The sequence below is a fragment of the Perna viridis genome, chromosome 3 (genome assembly GCF_037379345.1).
Source record: "Perna viridis isolate PV_CMFRI_1.1 ecotype Kerala chromosome 3, ASM3737934v1, whole genome shotgun sequence".
NCBI lineage: Eukaryota > Metazoa > Mollusca > Bivalvia > Mytilida > Mytilidae > Perna > Perna viridis.
In genome coordinates, this window is record NC_142447.1 from 55,302,470 (window position 1) to 55,322,129 (window position 19,660).

Below are 19,660 nucleotides of genomic sequence, written 5' to 3' on the forward strand. Positions count from 1 at the left end.
TAAAAAATAAACATCAGGAACCTATCTTGCAGGTTGCACGCCAAGCGACTTCTGAGTTTCAGCACCTTTGGTGCTTTGATTTAAATCCAGATTAACCATTACAGTTCTTTTTTCACCCTATGTTCTTCCAATTTCAGCCCTCTTTTTTTAGTTGGCTCTGTAAAAGCAAATTTTTCAATTCAACATCCTTCTATGAACTTGGTACCTGTACAGACTACATATCTAGTCCTTTTACTTTGAAACATAAGTCATTAACTTTGATTCAAATTGAGCTGCTTCTGATATGTTGTGATTCATGAATAGGTTATAAAGTGTGATTATTTATAATTAAATAGACTAAAAACTAAATACTAATACAACAGTATAGTTACATTAAGGAAACCAATATTAAACTGATTCAATTAAAACAATGTTTAATTCTTTTTATCATTGCTGTAATTATAGAGTTGAGGGAATGGCTTTGAGAATGGATGATTTTACACAGAAAGAAAATTCTATCAAGTTATCTCTACAGACAGTGGATTACAGGCTGAGTAAACTTGAAGATCTGTGTATACATACATCTGAATTAACCACACAAATCAGAAATTACTTGGCCAAGAACTCAAGAAAAATAAGTATATCTAGTACAGGTAGTCACAGTCATCTGGATAGTGAAGTAGAATCTATGATTGACCCTAACGAGATTGGATTATATGAAGATCTAACGATGCGTACTGATGGTAGTGACAAATCATTAAATGCTAATGAAACTATTCGCAATATACCGTCACCTTTACTAATACACTCCAGAAGACCTATTAAGGATGATTTCTTACGCAAGTATACTGACTTTTCAATGCAGCCTTCTCCTAGAGTATCACCAAGAAGATCTTCAGAGAGGCAAATGAAGAGAAACTCAATCCCAAAAATAAGTTTAACTCCTGATAATGAAGCACCACTTCATCTACGAAGACATGTTCCAGAGAATTTGACAGTTAATGTAGATAAAGCTAACACTGTTACACATAGGAGTACCAAACCTGTTGCCAAGGACGATAAGGACCAAGATGGACTATTGCAGATTGTTACTAGTCATGACTTGGAGGTGATGAATGTCAACCAAAATGCATCACTTTATAGCACTGCCAGTCTGAAAATGTCACCAAAGCTGAGTACAAGCAGTATGTCTGATGTGCCACGTGTGGATGTAGAACACACAGAGGTTCCAGCTCCAGAAATCCAGACAAATGACGATAGACCAATAGCACAACCCCCAACTTCTCCAGAGAAATTATTTGTCCACAATTCTTCAATATTTACATATCCTATGTCCAGTTCATACAGCACATCGTCAGTGTTACCGATTCTGACATCTTTGAACACCGCTGAATACACTACCATTACAGATGAAATAGACACTTCATGCATGATTGATCGAAGTCCTCCTGGTAGTCCAACATCTGGAGGACAGTTTTTTCCAGATGGGTTTTTTGACCCAGATAAAAAGCAAAAAAGTTACAACAAAGAGGCAATGGATAAAGAATATAAGAAACTCAAGCATGCAGAAGAAACAGAACATCGAAAAATGGAGAAGGTTATCCGTCATCGCTTACGTCAAATTTCATTGGATGAAACTGATAGTATAAGTGACATAGCAAAACTTGTTGTGACTGAGTTAAACATGACGGAGGAAGAAAACTCAGGACATGAAGAGGAAAATGATGAACTTCACAGTTCCACTGAAAGTGTAGCTGAAATGGAAAAATTGAATGTTACGATTACTGTTGGTGGTTCTTCATCAGATCTAGAATCTAAGAATTAATAGAACTGAGATATATAGGTGCTATTGTAGGTTGTTGGTTTTAGTTGAGGGCTATAGTTCTTGCCAACCACAATAATGTTCATTTTTGGTTGGTTTAGTCCTAATTATCTTCTGAAAATTATGAGTACTAATTCATTCTATGTAATAGTAACAAGGGTAAGTCTTTTTGTTATATTCTTTGCATTTATCTCTGTTGTTTGGTCGATTTAAATGCTACATGTATGATGTACAATGGTTGTACATTATATTCTCATGTGCTTTAAGCTAGACAATTAATTTGAGACACATGCAAAGAGAGATAACTTTCTTAAAGTTAAGGGGCAGGAATGTTCATTTTTAGCTGCCACTAATTCATGTCAGATGACAGACTTGAGAATCAGCATTCCAGTAAGTTAATATTGGTTCTGAGCTGTTTGGAACAGGAAATTATTTTTTTACATTAAAAAAAATTAAGTAGTATTTGGATATTGTTTCTTCTAATTGTAGAAGCACCATATGGAGTTCCTACTGTTGTTTTAATATCACCTTTTGTTTATTTATTATATTGACTTGACAAACAATGTATATAAAAGGGTACTTTGTATTACAATAACATATCACAATATTTGAAATACATTATTGTTTTTGATGCCAAGTCTTAGAATCTCAATATGTCTTTATACCAAATGCATAATACACAGTGGAATTTAAATTTTGAACAAAAGAACATAGGTTTTATTATGTTATGCATTTCTTTTAAGAGGATGGATGTTTAGCATAGCTTTGTATTTTTTGCTTTACTATTTTAAAAAGATCTATTTTTCTTTATGAAATCACTTATTGACTTATAAATTATTTCTATGTTTGTACAATTAATTTATATTTGATGAAAGATATATAAGGATTTTTAATCTACTCCAGACTTAGTTTATGGCAATGATGGTGGTTTAATTTTACAGTGAATGTTTTCATGAATGAATTATTTTTTTATATGTTGTGTTAATATTGAAATGTGAAAGTTGTTGATATTTCTTTCCTAGTCCTGAAATTTTGACTAAAGATTTGATTAATTTTACCCTGTCAGTTAAAAAACATGGAAGAATGACATCTCAAATCATGTGAATATATTTAATGTCAGGGTTTTATTTTTAATAATTGAGATACTGCAAGTTCTATTTTGTAAACTAGATTAGCCACCAGGTATGTCTCATGTGTTACACCTGTGTGAAGTGATGAGATTTTTGTTACCAGGCATATCTCATGTGTGATACATGTATGTAGTGATGAGATTTTTTGTACCATGTATGTCTCATGTGTTACACCTGTTTGTAGTGATGAGATTGTAGTTCCATATTTTTTTAGTCTGTGATACTAAAAGACAATGATATCTCATAATCTGTATTTTTTTTTGTTTTTTTTTTTTTGTTGGTTATGCAACTTTTTTGTTGTTGTTTGTAAGATTTGGACTTATGATGTTTGAGTTTTTGAACCTGCTAGAACAATATGTTTATTATTTTTGTTTAATCAATATTTAAACCATTTAGATTGATTTGATTACCTCAGTCTATAATTTGTCATTCAGTATTCTATTATAGTGTTACCTTTATGTACTTATTGATTATGCTTATTTTCATGCTGGATTGTTGCCAGCACCTCTTTTATTTCACACAAAAAATAAGAGAAGCTATCTGAAGTTTGAAATTCATACTAGTTAATTTCTGATTATTCCATTTCATGTACTGCCATCTCATTTTCATCAATGAGTTGAAATGCTATGAGAGAGATGTATGACAATGTAATAGAAAAAAAATATCAAGGTATCATTTCAGAGGTGACTAGTAGCAACTCTAACTTATATTGATAAAAAGTTGTTTAGTTTAGGTGTATACTGACTTATATAATCCCTGACATTTGACATTTCAAATGCCTGTTTCATTCAGAACTTTTTCATAATGCTTCTTTTTTCTGGCACTAAACAATTCTTGGTAAAAATCATGACATAGTCTTTGGTATGTTATACTGTTAGCATGTATTTGTCAGAGCAAAAATGCCTTTATTGATCATTTGCACTTAATTATGGTAAAAATTTAATTTTAATTTTATGGTGAGACATCACATTTTCTCAAACATTATTCACCTATTTAATGATACTTAATGAACTTCATGTATAATTAGTACTAAAAAAAGGAAGTTATGATTTTTAAATGGAAGCATTTAAAAAAAAAACAAACATGGTTATTCCAGCTTTGTGTTCATTATTGTTATGTTTGGTTTGATTTTTATTTTTTGAAAACGCAATTAATTTACAACCAATTGATGCCATTATATTTTTAGTTTAAATGCCCTTTGTTGCCATAGAATTGAAACTGTGTTCCTGCCCTTTATATACAAGTTAAATCCGAATGATCAACACATTAAGTACTACAGTTTTGTTTCAGTTTGAAAAAAGTAAAAATGGCTGCTAGACTGTAAGACATATTTTAGCTTGTGAAAGATTTTGAAATTAGATTCTACATGTTTATATAACATTGGATTTAACTTCTGTTGATATGTATATGTAGTAGTAGAAGTGCTGAGTTTTATTATTTATTGATAAAACCTGTGATGTGGTATAAAATTTTTATGCAATTATTTTTGAATTATTGATTATTCTTTGCCGGTTAATGAACAAAGTTTAGGAAATAAAATTTGATAACTTTAAGTCATTAGTCTGTATGCCAGAATACATGGGAAATATAATAATTGTTATTCTTCTGTTCACTGGTTATTATCAACCCCACATTATAGCAGGGACATTGAGATTGTTATTCTCCTGTTTGTTTACATATAAATCCTTGTATTAATTATTTTATTGGTTAGTACCTCTAACAAGAGGAGTCTGTTAGTTCTGTTGGATACTAGCTGTCTGTTTCTTGGAATTGATGATGGTGAAGGTATCTATATGCATCCCATTGTTTCGGGTGGTTTATTTTACTCACTGAAGTCATAGGTTTTTGTTTGGTCATCACTACAGTTTACCTTTTACCAGTCATTGATACATGTATACGAAATTTGGATTTTCCATTAAAACTGATACTTATTAATCCTGCAGAAAATATAAAAAAAAACTCTTTGATATCCAGATTCATAGTGCAACTTGGAAATTTCAGGCTTAAGTTTACATATGAGGAGAAAATTGATTTGTCCTTGTTTTGTTACAATACTTACGCCTTAATAGAACCAGGATTTTTGAAAGTGCATGGTTGTTCATAATTTAATTTCAAGTGTGGCAATTTACTTGTGGAAGTAAAGGAGAAGAGTCATATTAATTTACCTTGAAGTGTTGAAAAATTTCATTACAAATTTTGGAGACTAGCATCCATAATAAAGACAAAAGAGTTGCTTGAAGTTGACTAAAATTAAGATATTTGTCAATTTTGTACTTTTTGGTCATTTTCTGGTCACACCCAAGAAACAACTTCATATTTAATGAATACACTCATTATAACATACATGTAGTTTATCATATGTAAACATTTTAATTTGTTTCTTAAATGTGGACATAGTTTTCTGGATACAGATATGCCTGAAAAACCAACATTTACAATAATCAGCATCTTTTATATAACCAAAAAAAAAATGGTATGGTGCTGTTGTCATCTGTGTTAAGTCACATGGTTTTGTGTGATAATTTGAGTAGTAGTTACATGATCTTCACTGTCACATATTTGTCAGCACACAAGTGTATTCAATATATGTGTTAACACTTTGCAAATTAAGATACACGTATAGTGTGGGTTACACAAAACTGTGAAAGAGTAATCAAGGGAACCAAGGTTACAGCGGTAATCAAAAGAATGTAATCCAGGGACAGATCAGACATGGAAAACAGACATATACAACAAAGAAGATAAAGTAACTAAAATCATACATACAAAGTAACAAAAGCAAATGAGCAACTCAGACTCCATTAAAAACTGGGAGCATGGACCAGGTGCACCGGTAAGGTAAGCATCCTCTGTTTTTCTAGAAACACCCGCCGAGAAAAAATGTAATAAAAGAATTGTAAAATTTCTACATATCAGGTGCATGTCTTCAATGTGTATTTAAACTTTGTGCAGAAGTTTTAATAATACTGCTTAAAAACCTATTGAGATGCATATTTCACAAAACATATACCATCCACAACATAATATACATGTATGTACCCCGAAGTGTGACAGATGGAGTGACATTCATAGTTGTTGTTTTTTTGTCAGAGTTACTTCCCTTTTGAATTTTGAAATTGTGTTTACTCTCTTGACTATCTTTTTGTTATTTATGATGTTTTTTTTTTGTTTTTTGAAAGAGAAGACATAATCAAAAGTAAAACAAAAACATGTTGATTGTTTTAATAGATATGTAACAAGGTAAAAAGAATAACAAAAAAAAACATATAACAGAATAATTGACATCACCTAAAAAACAGAAAACCTCTGATAATCATCATAATTGTACCACTCATTTTTTTCCAATGTTAATCAAAAACAAAAGCCTATCCAAAAAAACAAAAAATGAAAAGCAGGCTTTTTTTTTGCATCAAGAACAATAAGATATCACTACAAAATACTAAATAAAATTGACATTTTTGGGGATTTTTTAGAACTTTGTAGAGGTGTGTCACACAATAACATGGTTGCTATATAGCTGTGTATTTTAAAACATAATGTGATCACTGGACAAAAAATGTCTTTCTTATAATGGAATTAGATCATAATAAAATTTAAAATCATGATATGATTTTCCATACTTGGAAATTTCACAGTTACACAGGCTGTAAATTTAGAAAGGTCTTGTTTAATCCATGTGATGTCTAATAAAAATAAAAATGTTGGTTTTTAACTTCATGAAAAACGGTTTTTGTACCAATATGAAAAACTGTATAACACTGTTTTATTTTTAAAAAAATGATGATATCATTGAAAGAGTAATCAAGGGAACCAAGGCTATTGAACACTTTTTACTTTAGAACAAATGGAAAAAAAAAAACAAAAAAACAATGTGACAAAATCTCTATATTGTGTACAGTTGTCTAACTGTTTGTAAATGTTTCACAATAACAGATCTGTAAATCTGACTGAACAGCACACTAATACAACAAAAATAAATGCTAGTTAACTGAGCCAATCACAAATTCAGTATTCATTTTTGGAATTATGCTTGAAAAGATACCTCTAAGATTTTTACAGACAATCAATATACTAGAGAATAATAAAGAGTGCAAAACTCAAATATTGGTATGTATGATGTGCATCCACAATTTATCTTGGTTAGGAATAAAAGAGCACTATAAAGCATATTACACTGACATAATTACATAATATATATTGCAAACAGAATAAAAAATCTTAATGATTATCACACTAAAGACTATTGCAGTTAAAATAACAAAAAAAAAAACAAGATATCAAACCAAACATACAATGTCATAAAACCAAACATACAAAAATTGCCATCACTGAATACATGTATAACTCTCAGAAATGTGATCATACATGTACAAAATATGAAGAATAAAATAAACAACACATTACGATTGCACAGATATTATTATGTATTGCACAAATTTTAAAAATTGTTAGAAATAATGGTAACATAGCTATATAGGCTTTGTGTACTGGGATAATCTTGTCCATATAAAACTGATTCAGTTCTAAACACAAACAAAAACTTTGTATCTTTACAAATATAAAGAGATTGGTACATTAAAAAGCCAATAACTGTTTTAAAATATAACTATATGCTGTTATGAAAGAAAATATAGCTTTGAAAATATACACATCTTCTGGGACCACTTTATGTAAATTCCTGAGATAACAGGTATATCAACATTCATACCATTAAATACATGAATGAATTTTCAAAAACAAATTAAATAATCACAACTCTGAATAAAATTAAAATTTCAACAGCTTATTGTAATTTTACACATGTCTATAAGATATAAAACCTTATTTTTATTTTACACATGTCCATAAGATATAAAAAGCTTATTGTTATTTTACACATGTCAGTAAGATATATAAAGCTTATTGTTATTTTACACATGTCCATAAGATATAAAAACCTTATTTTTATTTTACACATGTCCATATGATATAAAACCTTATTTTTATTTTACACATGTCCACAAGATATAAAACCTTATTTTATTTTACACATGTCCATAAGATATAAAAAGCTTATTGTAATTTTACACATGTCCACAAGATAAACACCTTATTTTTATTTTACACATGTCCATAAGATATAAAACCTTATTGTTATTTTACACATGTCCATAAGATTTTGTTACAATGGCTTGAAACAGATTTATTATAAACTAGATTCCTTTTTAATGAACGTTTCCATCCTATTTTTAATTGAGTTTACTGATCCCCTCCTCCCATTTGAATGCGGTTGTGACCCAGTTTGTTGGTGAGGAGGGATCTTGTATGAAGAGCCCCCACTTTTAACAACTGAAAATGTGGTCTTCCTCTGTGTTGTGGAGTGCAATGGTATAGTCATGGATGACACAAATGTTCCTGAATGTCTTCTTTCAGAGTTAGCTATTAATTTCTTAATTTTTTCATCTGGTAGTGAAATATCTCTTTTGAGAGTGCCAGTATTTTTATCAATATATCTCTCAATAGAGTCACTATCAACAGAGTAAGATCTACCCAAGTGTTTAGTTCTGTTCACTGGTTGGTTATCACATTGGTTATTTCCCCTACTGCTTTCATTTCTCTCTGACTTTGCAGGATGTGAACTATGTGGCTGAGTTCTATTCTCCATGTTCTGTGATCTCCTTTCAATATTTAAATTCAAAGATATATTTCTGGGTGCTGTCTTATTTGTATCAATCTTTGTCCCATCAATTAAAGCATAGGGATTAGTAACTGTGTGTATGGGATTATGTGACCTAGCTGGTTCTGAATGACTTCTAACAACCTCTTGTCTGGAATTTTTGGAATCAGTTTTGACAATCTGGCCCTTATCAACTGCTATTGGATTATTCTTACCTGAACCAAAGCTACTTTCTTTGTATACCTGATGAACCACAGAGGTCAAGTTTGAAGGCTTTTCAGTGAATTGATGATCAATACTTTGAGCAAATATATTTTTCTTTGAAAACTGCCTGTTAACAGTTGAGTCATTGATAACACTGCTACTTTTGGCTTGGGATTCAATTCTCTGAAAAAATTAAAATGTGTATGAATGACATGGAAGTCTACCATAAAATTGTTCAAAATGTTGAAATATTATGATTTGAGGTAATATCATAACCAGACAATCTACTAAGGGTAAAAGTTATTGAAATCTTGATGATATTATGATATATATATTCACAAGTTTGAAAATATAAAATATGTACTTATAAACAGATAGACAAAAAACCTTTCGTACACAGTCATTTGTTTGTGAGGAATACATTTCATTTTTAATTTGTATTCTTGCATTGAATTGATTAAAAAACAACTATTTTCCTTAAACACTAATTTAAGTTATTTTTAACTTAATGTTCATCGCATTCATTGTTTATTCATCTAGTTATAAAAAAATGTACCAATTTCTAATTATATCCCCACTCATTAGAATACTGTAGGGGCTATATTGCAAATTCCTTGTAAGTCTGCAAGTCCATCCATCATAATACATTAGCTAAAGTAACCCCCCGTGCAACCCCCCACCTCATCAACCAAAATATGATTTTCAGGTACCCTTATACCTCCCATTTATGAATCTTTTTGTTACCAGAAAATAAACTAAAGCATTTTTGTATTGTTTGGCTATTTTTTATACCTGGTTGAGACAAAAATCTATTTTTTTACAATAGTACCAAGAAAGTTGCGGTAACACTTAGGGTTTTGTGGAAAAATGCGAATAATGTACCCCTACCCTGCCGAAAAATCAATCACTTAAATTGACATATTTTTCAATGTCACAACCCCTAGAGTATTAATGCTTCAGTAAAAAATGGCTTATTTGGTATTTTCTGTTTAGTTTGATCACAATTTATAATTCTGGGGTCCTTTTGATGAATTTTGGCAATTTTCATAGTAAAAATTTATCAAAAAATGTGAAAAGTGGGATTTTCGATTTTCCGGTCAAAAGTCACATTAATTCAACTCTGCAAGTTATTACTCAACTCAAACGTCTCAAATTTGGTATCTTTTGAGATTTTTCGGTGGGGTAGGGGTACATTTTTTGCATTTTACCACAAAATCTTAAGTGTTACTGCAACTTTCATGGTACTATTGTAAAGCTGAGACATTGTGCTATACGGTGTATTTGTTTAGTTTATTCACACATGATATCCCAGGAAGTCTAAGACTCTCAAACAATTGAGTCACAAAGATCTTGGCTTTTTTACCCAGAGCAGTACAAATATAGGCTTATACTGAAAAAGAATCCGAGAATATTCTTTGGTAACAAATTGATTCGGTAATGGGAGGTATAAAGGTACCTAAAAATCACAATGAAGTTGATGAGTGGGGTTGCATGGTGGACACTCCCAGCCCATGGACTATCATACTTTTTTATAACAGATTTCTTAGCTACTTGTAGAGGGAATACCAAGATAATTAGTATGTTGCTTTTGCATGATGACTTGTGCGGAGTCTCCCTTTCCGAGTTCCTCAGTTATCTACTACCTGTTCCCACAAAAAGTTTTATAGATTTGTTTTGGGTTATGGTGTACATGTAGCTCTTTAATGCACAAATTGGAAAGAAATAGTTGAGTGGGGGTATTCTTAGCACAACAAATCATGCAACATCTTATTGAGGTTTCCATAGTTTATAACAACTTACTTTCCATGCCTCTCTCCTCAGAAATTCTAACCGAGCTTTCTTGGTTGCTATGGCTTCTGGTACATCAGGAATAGCATATGCTATCATGAACTTCAATGCTAGCATGCCATGCTTCAAAATAATAAACAACACTGCTTCAAAATACCAAACATGATAAAATGAAATATAGGTAGGTCAGAGTTTGGCCACAAATTCTCATTAGAAAATTGAAACCAAGCTGCACTCAAATAATTACTTTCAAAATATATCTTTGAATTATGACATTGGTAACTTTTGATTTCACACTGAAACTTGATTATAGATTGTAAAATAACTTTCCAAAGTCATAAAATACTGTACATAACATAAGCCAGTAATTATACAATATTTACCTCTAGAACAACAATTATGATGATAACAGTAGAAATTTCTGTAATTGGCAACAGACGACAAATTTGGCCACTAACACCAATCAGAGCACAGTTTACAGCCACAGCTAGGATGCCCATCAGTTCTAATGCATCCTGTGAAAGATAATCATTACACAATATTTAGGCAGTTCATTAAGAATATAGGTATGAAACTCTGATACACTATTTTTCATCAACAGTTTAAAAAAAATGTGTTCTTATGTGTAATAGAGAATAGTTATTACATGACATAAAAGTAAAACTCAGTATATATCAAATTTCCAATCAACAGTTTGTGTCACAATCTTTTTCAGCTGGTACATTTATATCTTCAGTCAATCCTCAGGCAGTGCTAATAATAGCCTGATGATTAATGTCTATTAACTTTCCCACATTAGCGGGGAGACTCCCACAAAATCAATGAAAATTAAGACTCTTCCACATGAAAACATTAGATTTGTGGGAGTTTTTTGTTTAAATTACTATATTTTCTTTGAAAAATACTGAATAATTCAATTTTTATATAATAAATTTGCTTTCATGTAAGGGAGAATCTTCAACATAAACTGTTCCAAAGGTTAACAGGTATGGAGATAGTGAGGGAAAATCTCCAACATAAACTGTTACAAAGGTTAACAGGTATGGAGACAGTGTCAGTGAGGAAGAATCTCCAACATCAACTGTTCGAAAGGTTAACAGGTATGGAGACAGTGTCATTGGCAGAGAATCTCCCACATGAACTGTTTCAACGGTATTAATATGTTTTGAAAATTGTGAAAAATCTATGTATGAATGGAATGACATGGTGTAACAAGTGAAAGGCTCCAAATGATGAATCAACCCATGTGTAAAAATAAAAGATGGTAGTTACAGAATAGTAATGTAAATTATCACAGGTGAGTGGTTAAAAAAATCATCTTGCCACCATTTATTTTTACACACAGTAATGACACTTTCACTAGATATCATATCTATTATTAAATCTGGAGAGATCAATTAAATAGCTAAAGTGATACAATAGCTACAGGTATACTGTAGATAGAAACACCCATGGTATAATAGACCCGAAAACCAGATATCAGAAAATAATTATAGACACATTGAGGTTAGTTCATGTTAATGAACTATTAACATTAACTCATGCCATGTAATAAATCCCTCTTGTTACTTTAACTATCCATATAATAACATTTATAGCTATAAATAGAATGATTATATCCAGAAAAGTAGCATATTTGAGGCTATAAGCTCTTTGTATAAATTCTCCTGAATAGTCTAAAGTCATCTGTAAATTGCCCACAGGCTATTGCAAAGCTCATCAAGTGATACCTCCTTTCCCAGATTGATTGATTGATTGATTATTGAGGTTAAACGCCCGAGCAGCAATATTTCAGCTATATTCAGGCGAACATGAACATGAAATGGATGATAAAATGAAAATAAAATGATGATGAAATGAAAAATGGGATGGGACACAAGGAAAATGGGGTCAACAAATTTTGATTGCCACTGGAAAAAGGGAGAGGTGGGGTGGGTCTGGCAATAAGCCTCCTGTGGCGGAGCCCTATTGTTCCTACTCCAGGAGAATACCATACAAGGGTTTTTTAACGTGTGAAAAACGTGGCATCTTTCCCAACATGGTGCACCACTATGGTCTGCAGTCAGGTTTTACCATATCACAGTCTGATGACTCCAGCATGAAACATGCCAGAATTACTCCATTCCACCACCTGAAGCATACAACCCAGTTGCCCTTTGGGCAAAGCACTATTTAGTCGCCTTTTACGTCAAGCTTAGCGTTGCTGTGGGCCTATTCTTTTGACATCCTGACCTGAACAGGGCCCGTTCCTTAGATACCAAATAGGAAACCCCATAAGGTGATACCTCCACTCCCCTCCCTAGAAACCAAGTAGGAAACCGCAAAAGGTGATACCTCCATTCCCTAGAAACCAAGTAGGAAACCCCATAAGGTGATACCTCCAGTCCACTTCCTAGAAACCATGTAGGAAACCCCATAAGGTGATACCTCCATTCCCCTCCCTGGACACCAAGCATAAAACCCCATAAGGTGATACTTCCACTCATCTCCAAAGAAACTAAGTAGAAAACCCCATACAGTGATACCTCCATTCCCTAGATACCAAATAGGAAATCCCATAAGGTGAAACCTCCACACCCCTCCCTAGAAATCAAGTAGGAAACCCCATATGGTGATACCTCAACCCGTAGAAACCAAGTAGGAACCCCATAAGGTGATACCTCCATTCCCCTCCCTAGACACCAAGCATAAAACCCCATAAGGTGATACTTCCACTCATCTCCAAAGAAACCAAGTAGAAAACCCCATATGGTGATACCTCCATTCCCTAGATACCAAATAGGAAATCCCATAAGGTGAAACCTCCACACCCTCCCTAGAAATTAAGTAGGAAACCCCATATGGTGATACCTCCATTCCCTAGAAACCAAGTAGGAAACCCCATAAGGTCATACCTCCACTCCTAGTAATCAAGTAAGAAACCCCATAAGGTGATACCTCCAGTCCACTTCCTAGAAACCAAACAGGAAACCCCATAATGTGATACCTCCATTCCGTAGAAACCAAGTAGGAAACCCCATAAGGTGATACCTCCCCTCCCTAGAAACCAAGCAGGAAACCACATAAGGTGTTACTTCGACTCATCTCCCAAGAAACCAAGTAAGAATCCCCTATAAGGTGATTCCTCCACTCCCCTCCCTAGAAACCAAGCAGGAAACCCCATAAGGTGTTACTTCCACTCATCTTCCAAGAAACCAAGTAGGAAACCCCATAAGGTGATTCCTCCAATCCCCTCCCTTATATTTTGTTCTCAATGTGTTATCTAGACAACCTATTTTTTAGGTTTAAGCAGTTTCATCAAATTAATTCCAGTGGTTTCAGAAAAGTTGTGGATTAGCACTTGGGGACGGACCATGGGGATGAACCATGGGGACAGACAGACAAGCGCACTAATAGATGAGCAGACAAGCGATCAAATGGATGGATGAACTAACAGACACCATGATCACTATTTATCTCCCGCTTTTCAAGCAGGGTTATAAAAAAATGGCACTGACATTTTATAACTCAATTTCAGTTTTTCACAATCAATTTATTACAATTTTAAATGACTCCCTTCTCTTACTATGAATCAATCAATCTTCCAAATAATTTTTTACTACAAAGGAGACAGTTTAACACAACATAAGAACTATTATAATATAGATAGCAGTGATTTAACAAATGTTTCCAATGTGAAAAAAATCGATAATTCACACTGTGATATAAATTTGGTAATTTTTCTCTAGCACTTTCTCCCACCAAATCTTCTCAACACGAATATCAATCCGCCATTCACAAAATATAAAATGCATATTGAAAATAGCAATGAATAATGTAGGAAATCTATATAATAAATAGGATAATCAATTGATAACCAAAATATGATCACTCATGCCAAGAACTCATAAAGATTTAACTTGTACGTGGAACAAGTTCTGCACATTCATTAAATCTAGGCGTTCTTCGGCACTCATGATCATATTTTGGTTATTCACGCTTTCCAATTAATTATCCTATTAATATTTATACAGACAGATATTATATCTAATTTCAGAATAACCACAAAATCAAATGGAGGCAAAATATACAAATACAAAACAATATTTCAAAGGCAACAAATGACATAAACTCCAACCAACACTATTCTATTGTGTTTCCATGCTATCTGATCTACCATACATACCTGCCAGGTACCAATACTCTCTACTCTCTGTCCAAATGGTCTCTGATGATGCATACATAATTTAAAGGCATCACTACGGATCTCTATAACATTGTTAACAAGAGCACACAAGGCAGCCAGTGGAAAGGCAGAGGAAAATAATGTCACATATCCAAACTGTATCAACATTTCTAAATGGTCCTCTAATGTATCTTCATACTACAACAATAAACATACACTACATATATGTACATGTATAGGAAACTGCATCAAACCATCATTGAATTGTTATACATAGTGAAAAATTCCTGAAAATACACAGTAAAGTTTGGATTGTCTAGCTGTATTACTTCACCATCAACAACTATTTATAATACTTTTTTACTATTAAATGTGGCTACCTGATAAAGTGTTTAAAATGAGTACTGACTTTTGTTTTTGTTTTTTATCACTGACTGAATGAGATAAGCAAATATTAATAATGTTTACTTCATTTAACCATGAAACACTGAAGAGTGTGTTCACTTTCCTTGAAAACATAGCGACATAATAAAACAGCAAAAATCTTGAATAACACATGAGTTTAATTTACCTTTTTCATTTCACTTTCAACTTCTGCTTGAGTTAATTTTAAGCTTCTTTTTACATAAATGCTGTGTCTCCTATCTTTCTTCTTTACAGGTTCCACATTATCTCCCTTAGATGAGCTATCTTGAGATAAGACACCCCTCTGTTTCAACACATTCCCATCCACAACTTCTTTCTGGGATTTATTTTCCAAACACATTTCCTCCTTCACTGAAGAGTCACTTGGTGAAAGATCACTGACAAGGTCATATCCAACTTTATACAATCTTGCCTGCCACTGAAGATATGGTAACAAGGCTTCCTTTATATTGCCCAATATTTGCCTTGTTATTAGTATAGCTGCTAATTGCTGAAAGGGAAACAAAATATTAATTCATACTTGAAACATATTTAGGTGTATAAGATTTTTAACAAAGTGCAATATTAAATTTATCATTTATAGACATACAAAAAGATATATGACAATATAAGAGAAAGTTAAGATTTCATAATACAGGAACTTCATCTACAAGGCAATACATGTCACACAGCACCTCATGTCAATAAAATATGAGAAAGACACCAATTTAAATGTCAGGAAGGCTTTATTTACTCTTGCAGAGTGCTGAAAACAAAACGTACCAACTGTTTGGTCTCATGATAACAACAAGTTTTGTAATGTCACAATTCTATTTATACATTAAGTCATATCACAGGCAGAATTTTATCAGCAGCACCAAGTATATAAAATTTCATATATCTATCATAACATCCAGCTTGACTGGTGTATTAAAGCATCATTAACTACCAAAATATCTATTTAGAACGATTACACAGATATGTTCTTAAAGTATCAACATGTGGAAAATGGTCATGAAATTATATTGAGTGTGATAAAAGGTTGACAGACAAAAATTGTTAAAAATGAAACTAACAACAAATCCAAAGCACAGTCTTTTCTAGTAAATTATCTTAAAAGTCTGTGCCCTTTCTTTTCTTCAGAACTCAGTTTTATGGTTTTATAAAATTCTGAAAAATTTGTTATTCATTGTCCTATAGAATAATATACACATAATGTCTTAAGTAGAGATTATTAAACCAGAATATCATAATACAGACGTCACCCGACACAGACTTGGTGATCCTTTTTCTGAGGTATTACTGTGTCGACCCTCTACTACTGTACATACACTATGTATTATAATACATTGAATACATTTGATCAGTTGGGATATCAATTAAGAGAGTAATATGTATCCTCATGAGGTTGATATATTGAGGTGATCTATCTCATAATCTGGGCAGATCATAATTCATCCATTATGTAAGGACCAAACATTTTGGAATAGACCAAAAAAACATGTGCTGATTGTCCAATAGAAATTAAAATGTTTTTTTCTGAAATATGATATTAAAGGATTGTTTTTACCAAGAACATGTAAAGTAACCAAATATAGGTCACACTTCATGAACCATCAAGCATTTATAAACAAGTGTAATCTGTCCTAAAGTTGATTGTGCAAGCATTACTTGCATACAAAATCTTCAAAAATTAACTTCTAATTGATTCCAGTCAATATTAAGACTTACTCTTTCATCAAAGCCTTATTCGGTAATGCATACTGTGGCCTGAGTGAAATTAATGTTGTCATAGTACTAAATTTGACTAAGGAAAATAACCTATCTTGACGAAAAGGCTTAAAACAAATCAAATCAAGTTATTACAGAGTAACTTACATCCCTCAGTCTGTCCATATCTTGTAGGTAGAAGGCAATGTAGAACAGCGAAAGAAATGAGTTTACAAACTGAAACTGGTGAAAATTTACAGTAAGTAAAAATAGTATGACTCATAAATCTATACAGGTAATACTGTGAAAGTACATAAATTCCTGGATACCAATTTTCATGGATTAGGGAAGAAAAACAAGTTTGTGGATTCTTGATTTCATGGTTTTGAGATTTTAAGTATACACATCATTGAAAATTTTCTTCTTGTTTGAAACCCAATTTTGTGGTTTAGCCTACCCACCATTGATACCCCACAAACAATAGTACTGTCACAGTAACTACATTTATAATTAGTGTTTCATTGTTAAAGAAATTTAAGTAATAATATTAAATACTGATCCAATTGATTGCATTACACTATCTTTTTCAAAGTCGATAAATATAATATTTAGTATTTGATAAATTATTGTTTATGGGATGACAATATGTCACATTAATAATCAATTACATGTCTCCAAATAAATGATACAACACCATACACTCTAGTAGATATATTTTAGTTTATATCTTGTCTACTTACAATAGCCAACTTGGTAATCAAATGATTTTCATAAACCTCTGCCATTCTGTAATTTTCTGAAATAAAAAATAATATTCTTCACATGAAAAAACAAATGTCTAGTCCTCTTTGAATACACTCAGATTTTATGTTTGTTTTCTATATTCTTCTTTAGATAGTTACAAAATAAAGAACACTGCTTCATACTTAGAAAGCATTTTAATTAAGAAATGAATTTCTACTCACTTAAAATTGAATTCAACACACAAATTTACAAATATATTGTAAGCAACATGCCAAATTTTCACACTCTTACATGCAACCCTTCTTATTTCATAGGGCTTGTGAGTAATGATTCTGTTTTTAACATGTTAAAACTAGAATTTGGCTGACTGTAATTCAAAATAAGTATAAAGCTTCAGATAAGACAACAATCTATGAAACAGTTGAGTTGTTGGCATTTTTTATTTTAAACTGACAAAGAAGGTTGTGCCTTCAAATTTTGTTGGTTAAAATTATGTTAACCTAGTACATTTTTTTTCTCTCCACAAGCAGAACTTGTATTTGAAATTTGGCCATAGATTTCAGTGTGCATACCAATTTTGGTCATAGATTTCAGCATACCTACCCATTTCATTCAACCAGTGAGCAATTTTCTTGTAAATTTCATCGAAAATTCCAATTATAATAGCAAGGAGGACCTTGGGTACTACAGTGAGGAATCCTGGGTAATCTGCCACATCGACCTTGACATTGATCCATTCTTGAAGCTGGAAGATCAGTAACATTACCACAAATACAACACAAAGACAGAAAAGTACCACTGGTAATGTAACGAAATAACGAAACAAATTCCTTTTCCACTGAGGATAATATGGCTCTAGTCTTCCTGTAACTGGACTTTCCACCAAATCTCCCTGAAAATAAGGACAAATCATTCATATAAAACCACACTTTTTGATGCAGTAGATTACCAAATTTATACATTGTGACAGTTTAATCCCCTGACAAAATTTTGAAATCTTGACATGAGAAAATACAAATTGAAAATACTTTTTCACCAGGAGAGTCACCCTTAAGCTAGTTTGTTTACTTCATAATAGTTTGGAATATCCCCCCTTTTTATAAAACGTCTTTATAATTTAGCCTATAGTTGATTTATTGTCTAATGTCCTTAACCAGTAAAATTTAACACATTCAAAAACCTCTAGGCCAAAAATAGAACACAAAACTTTACTATTAGTAACTTACTAACCCAACATCTGTATTTTACCCCTGAAAATGTTATTTGAACAAGTTTAATAAACAAGGCTTTTACTGTATCTGCTCAGAACTTTAACAAATGATTCAAAACATAGAAGTTGACTTTGATGTACTGTTGGTTTTGATTTATTATAACATCTATCAGCCAAACCCATGCACCAGTACTCACAGTAAAGAGAGGTCTAGGATCCTCTAACAATTCATTCTTATTATCAAGTGTTCCCCATTCATAAGCTAACTCAGAACTCCTTCTCTTCCAATGTTCTAGGTAAATTGTGGCCCATATAGCATTGAATAGTGCAAAAATGACCAAATCTATATCATCTGATCCCTGAAATGTATAGCAAGCTTATTAATGATGATTAAACTAATAATAGATTGTTGTAACTTAACATCATTGTCATCTATTTTTAAAAGTAAACATTTTTCTTTAAATTCAAATTTATATAGTTATAGAAAATTTATGAAATAATTGGAGTGGCTGTTGTGCAGGGGATATAAAAAAGTTAAAAAATAATAATAATAAAAAAAAACTAAACTTAATTAAAAAAATATTTCAAAAACTAAGAATTGAGCAGATGGAGAATATCCCATGTTTTTTTTTTTCTGGGAGAGATTGATTAAGCTTTCCCCATTGATTGTAAAGAGTAAAAACAAGCTGACTTATTTGAATCTTACATCAGTTTTTTTCTCAAAAGTTGTGAATAAATTGTTTAATAGCATATCTCAAGTTGATTTAATTTTAAGAAGGGAGATAACCAGAGCAGACTAATAGTTTTAACCATGTTAATAGATTAAAACATGTCTTCCCTTGAATGT

General features: G+C 32.0%; 2 protein-coding genes across 10 annotated transcripts in view; one reads left to right on the top strand and one right to left on the bottom strand.

The window, feature by feature from the left end:
* Nucleotides 1-4,484, top strand: part of LOC148622968 (transient receptor potential cation channel subfamily M member 3-like) — a 97,201-nt gene extending 92,717 nt beyond the window's left edge. For all 3 annotated transcript variants that reach the window (XM_088573356.1, XM_088573358.1, XM_088573357.1), the window contains one exon: nucleotides 445-4,484. In XM_088573356.1, coding sequence (XP_088429482.1) covers nucleotides 445-1,804 — 1,360 coding nt within the window. In that variant the 3' untranslated portion in view covers nucleotides 1,805-4,484. The remainder of the gene's footprint in view (nucleotides 1-444) is intronic.
* Nucleotides 4,485-6,138: 1,654 nt separating this feature from the next.
* The window catches only part of LOC148622970 (anoctamin-8-like), a 30,989-nt gene continuing 17,467 nt past the window's right edge, over nucleotides 6,139-19,660 (bottom strand). For 5 of the 7 annotated variants that reach the window (XM_088573362.1, XM_088573360.1, XM_088573365.1 and 2 more), the window contains 9 exons: nucleotides 19,011-19,172; nucleotides 18,207-18,495; nucleotides 17,600-17,655; nucleotides 17,028-17,102; nucleotides 15,316-15,660; nucleotides 14,745-14,942; nucleotides 10,963-11,094; nucleotides 10,592-10,702; nucleotides 6,139-8,974 (listed from right to left, as the gene is read on the bottom strand). In XM_088573362.1, coding sequence (XP_088429488.1) covers nucleotides 8,117-8,974; nucleotides 10,592-10,702; nucleotides 10,963-11,094; nucleotides 14,745-14,942; nucleotides 15,316-15,660; nucleotides 17,028-17,102; nucleotides 17,600-17,655; nucleotides 18,207-18,495; nucleotides 19,011-19,172 — 2,226 coding nt within the window. In that variant the 3' untranslated portion in view covers nucleotides 6,139-8,116. The remainder of the gene's footprint in view (nucleotides 8,975-10,591; nucleotides 10,703-10,962; nucleotides 11,095-14,744; nucleotides 14,943-15,315; nucleotides 15,661-17,027; nucleotides 17,103-17,599; nucleotides 17,656-18,206; nucleotides 18,496-19,010; nucleotides 19,173-19,660) is intronic. The other 2 variants (XR_015920740.1, XR_015920739.1) reach the window with 2 other exon arrangements.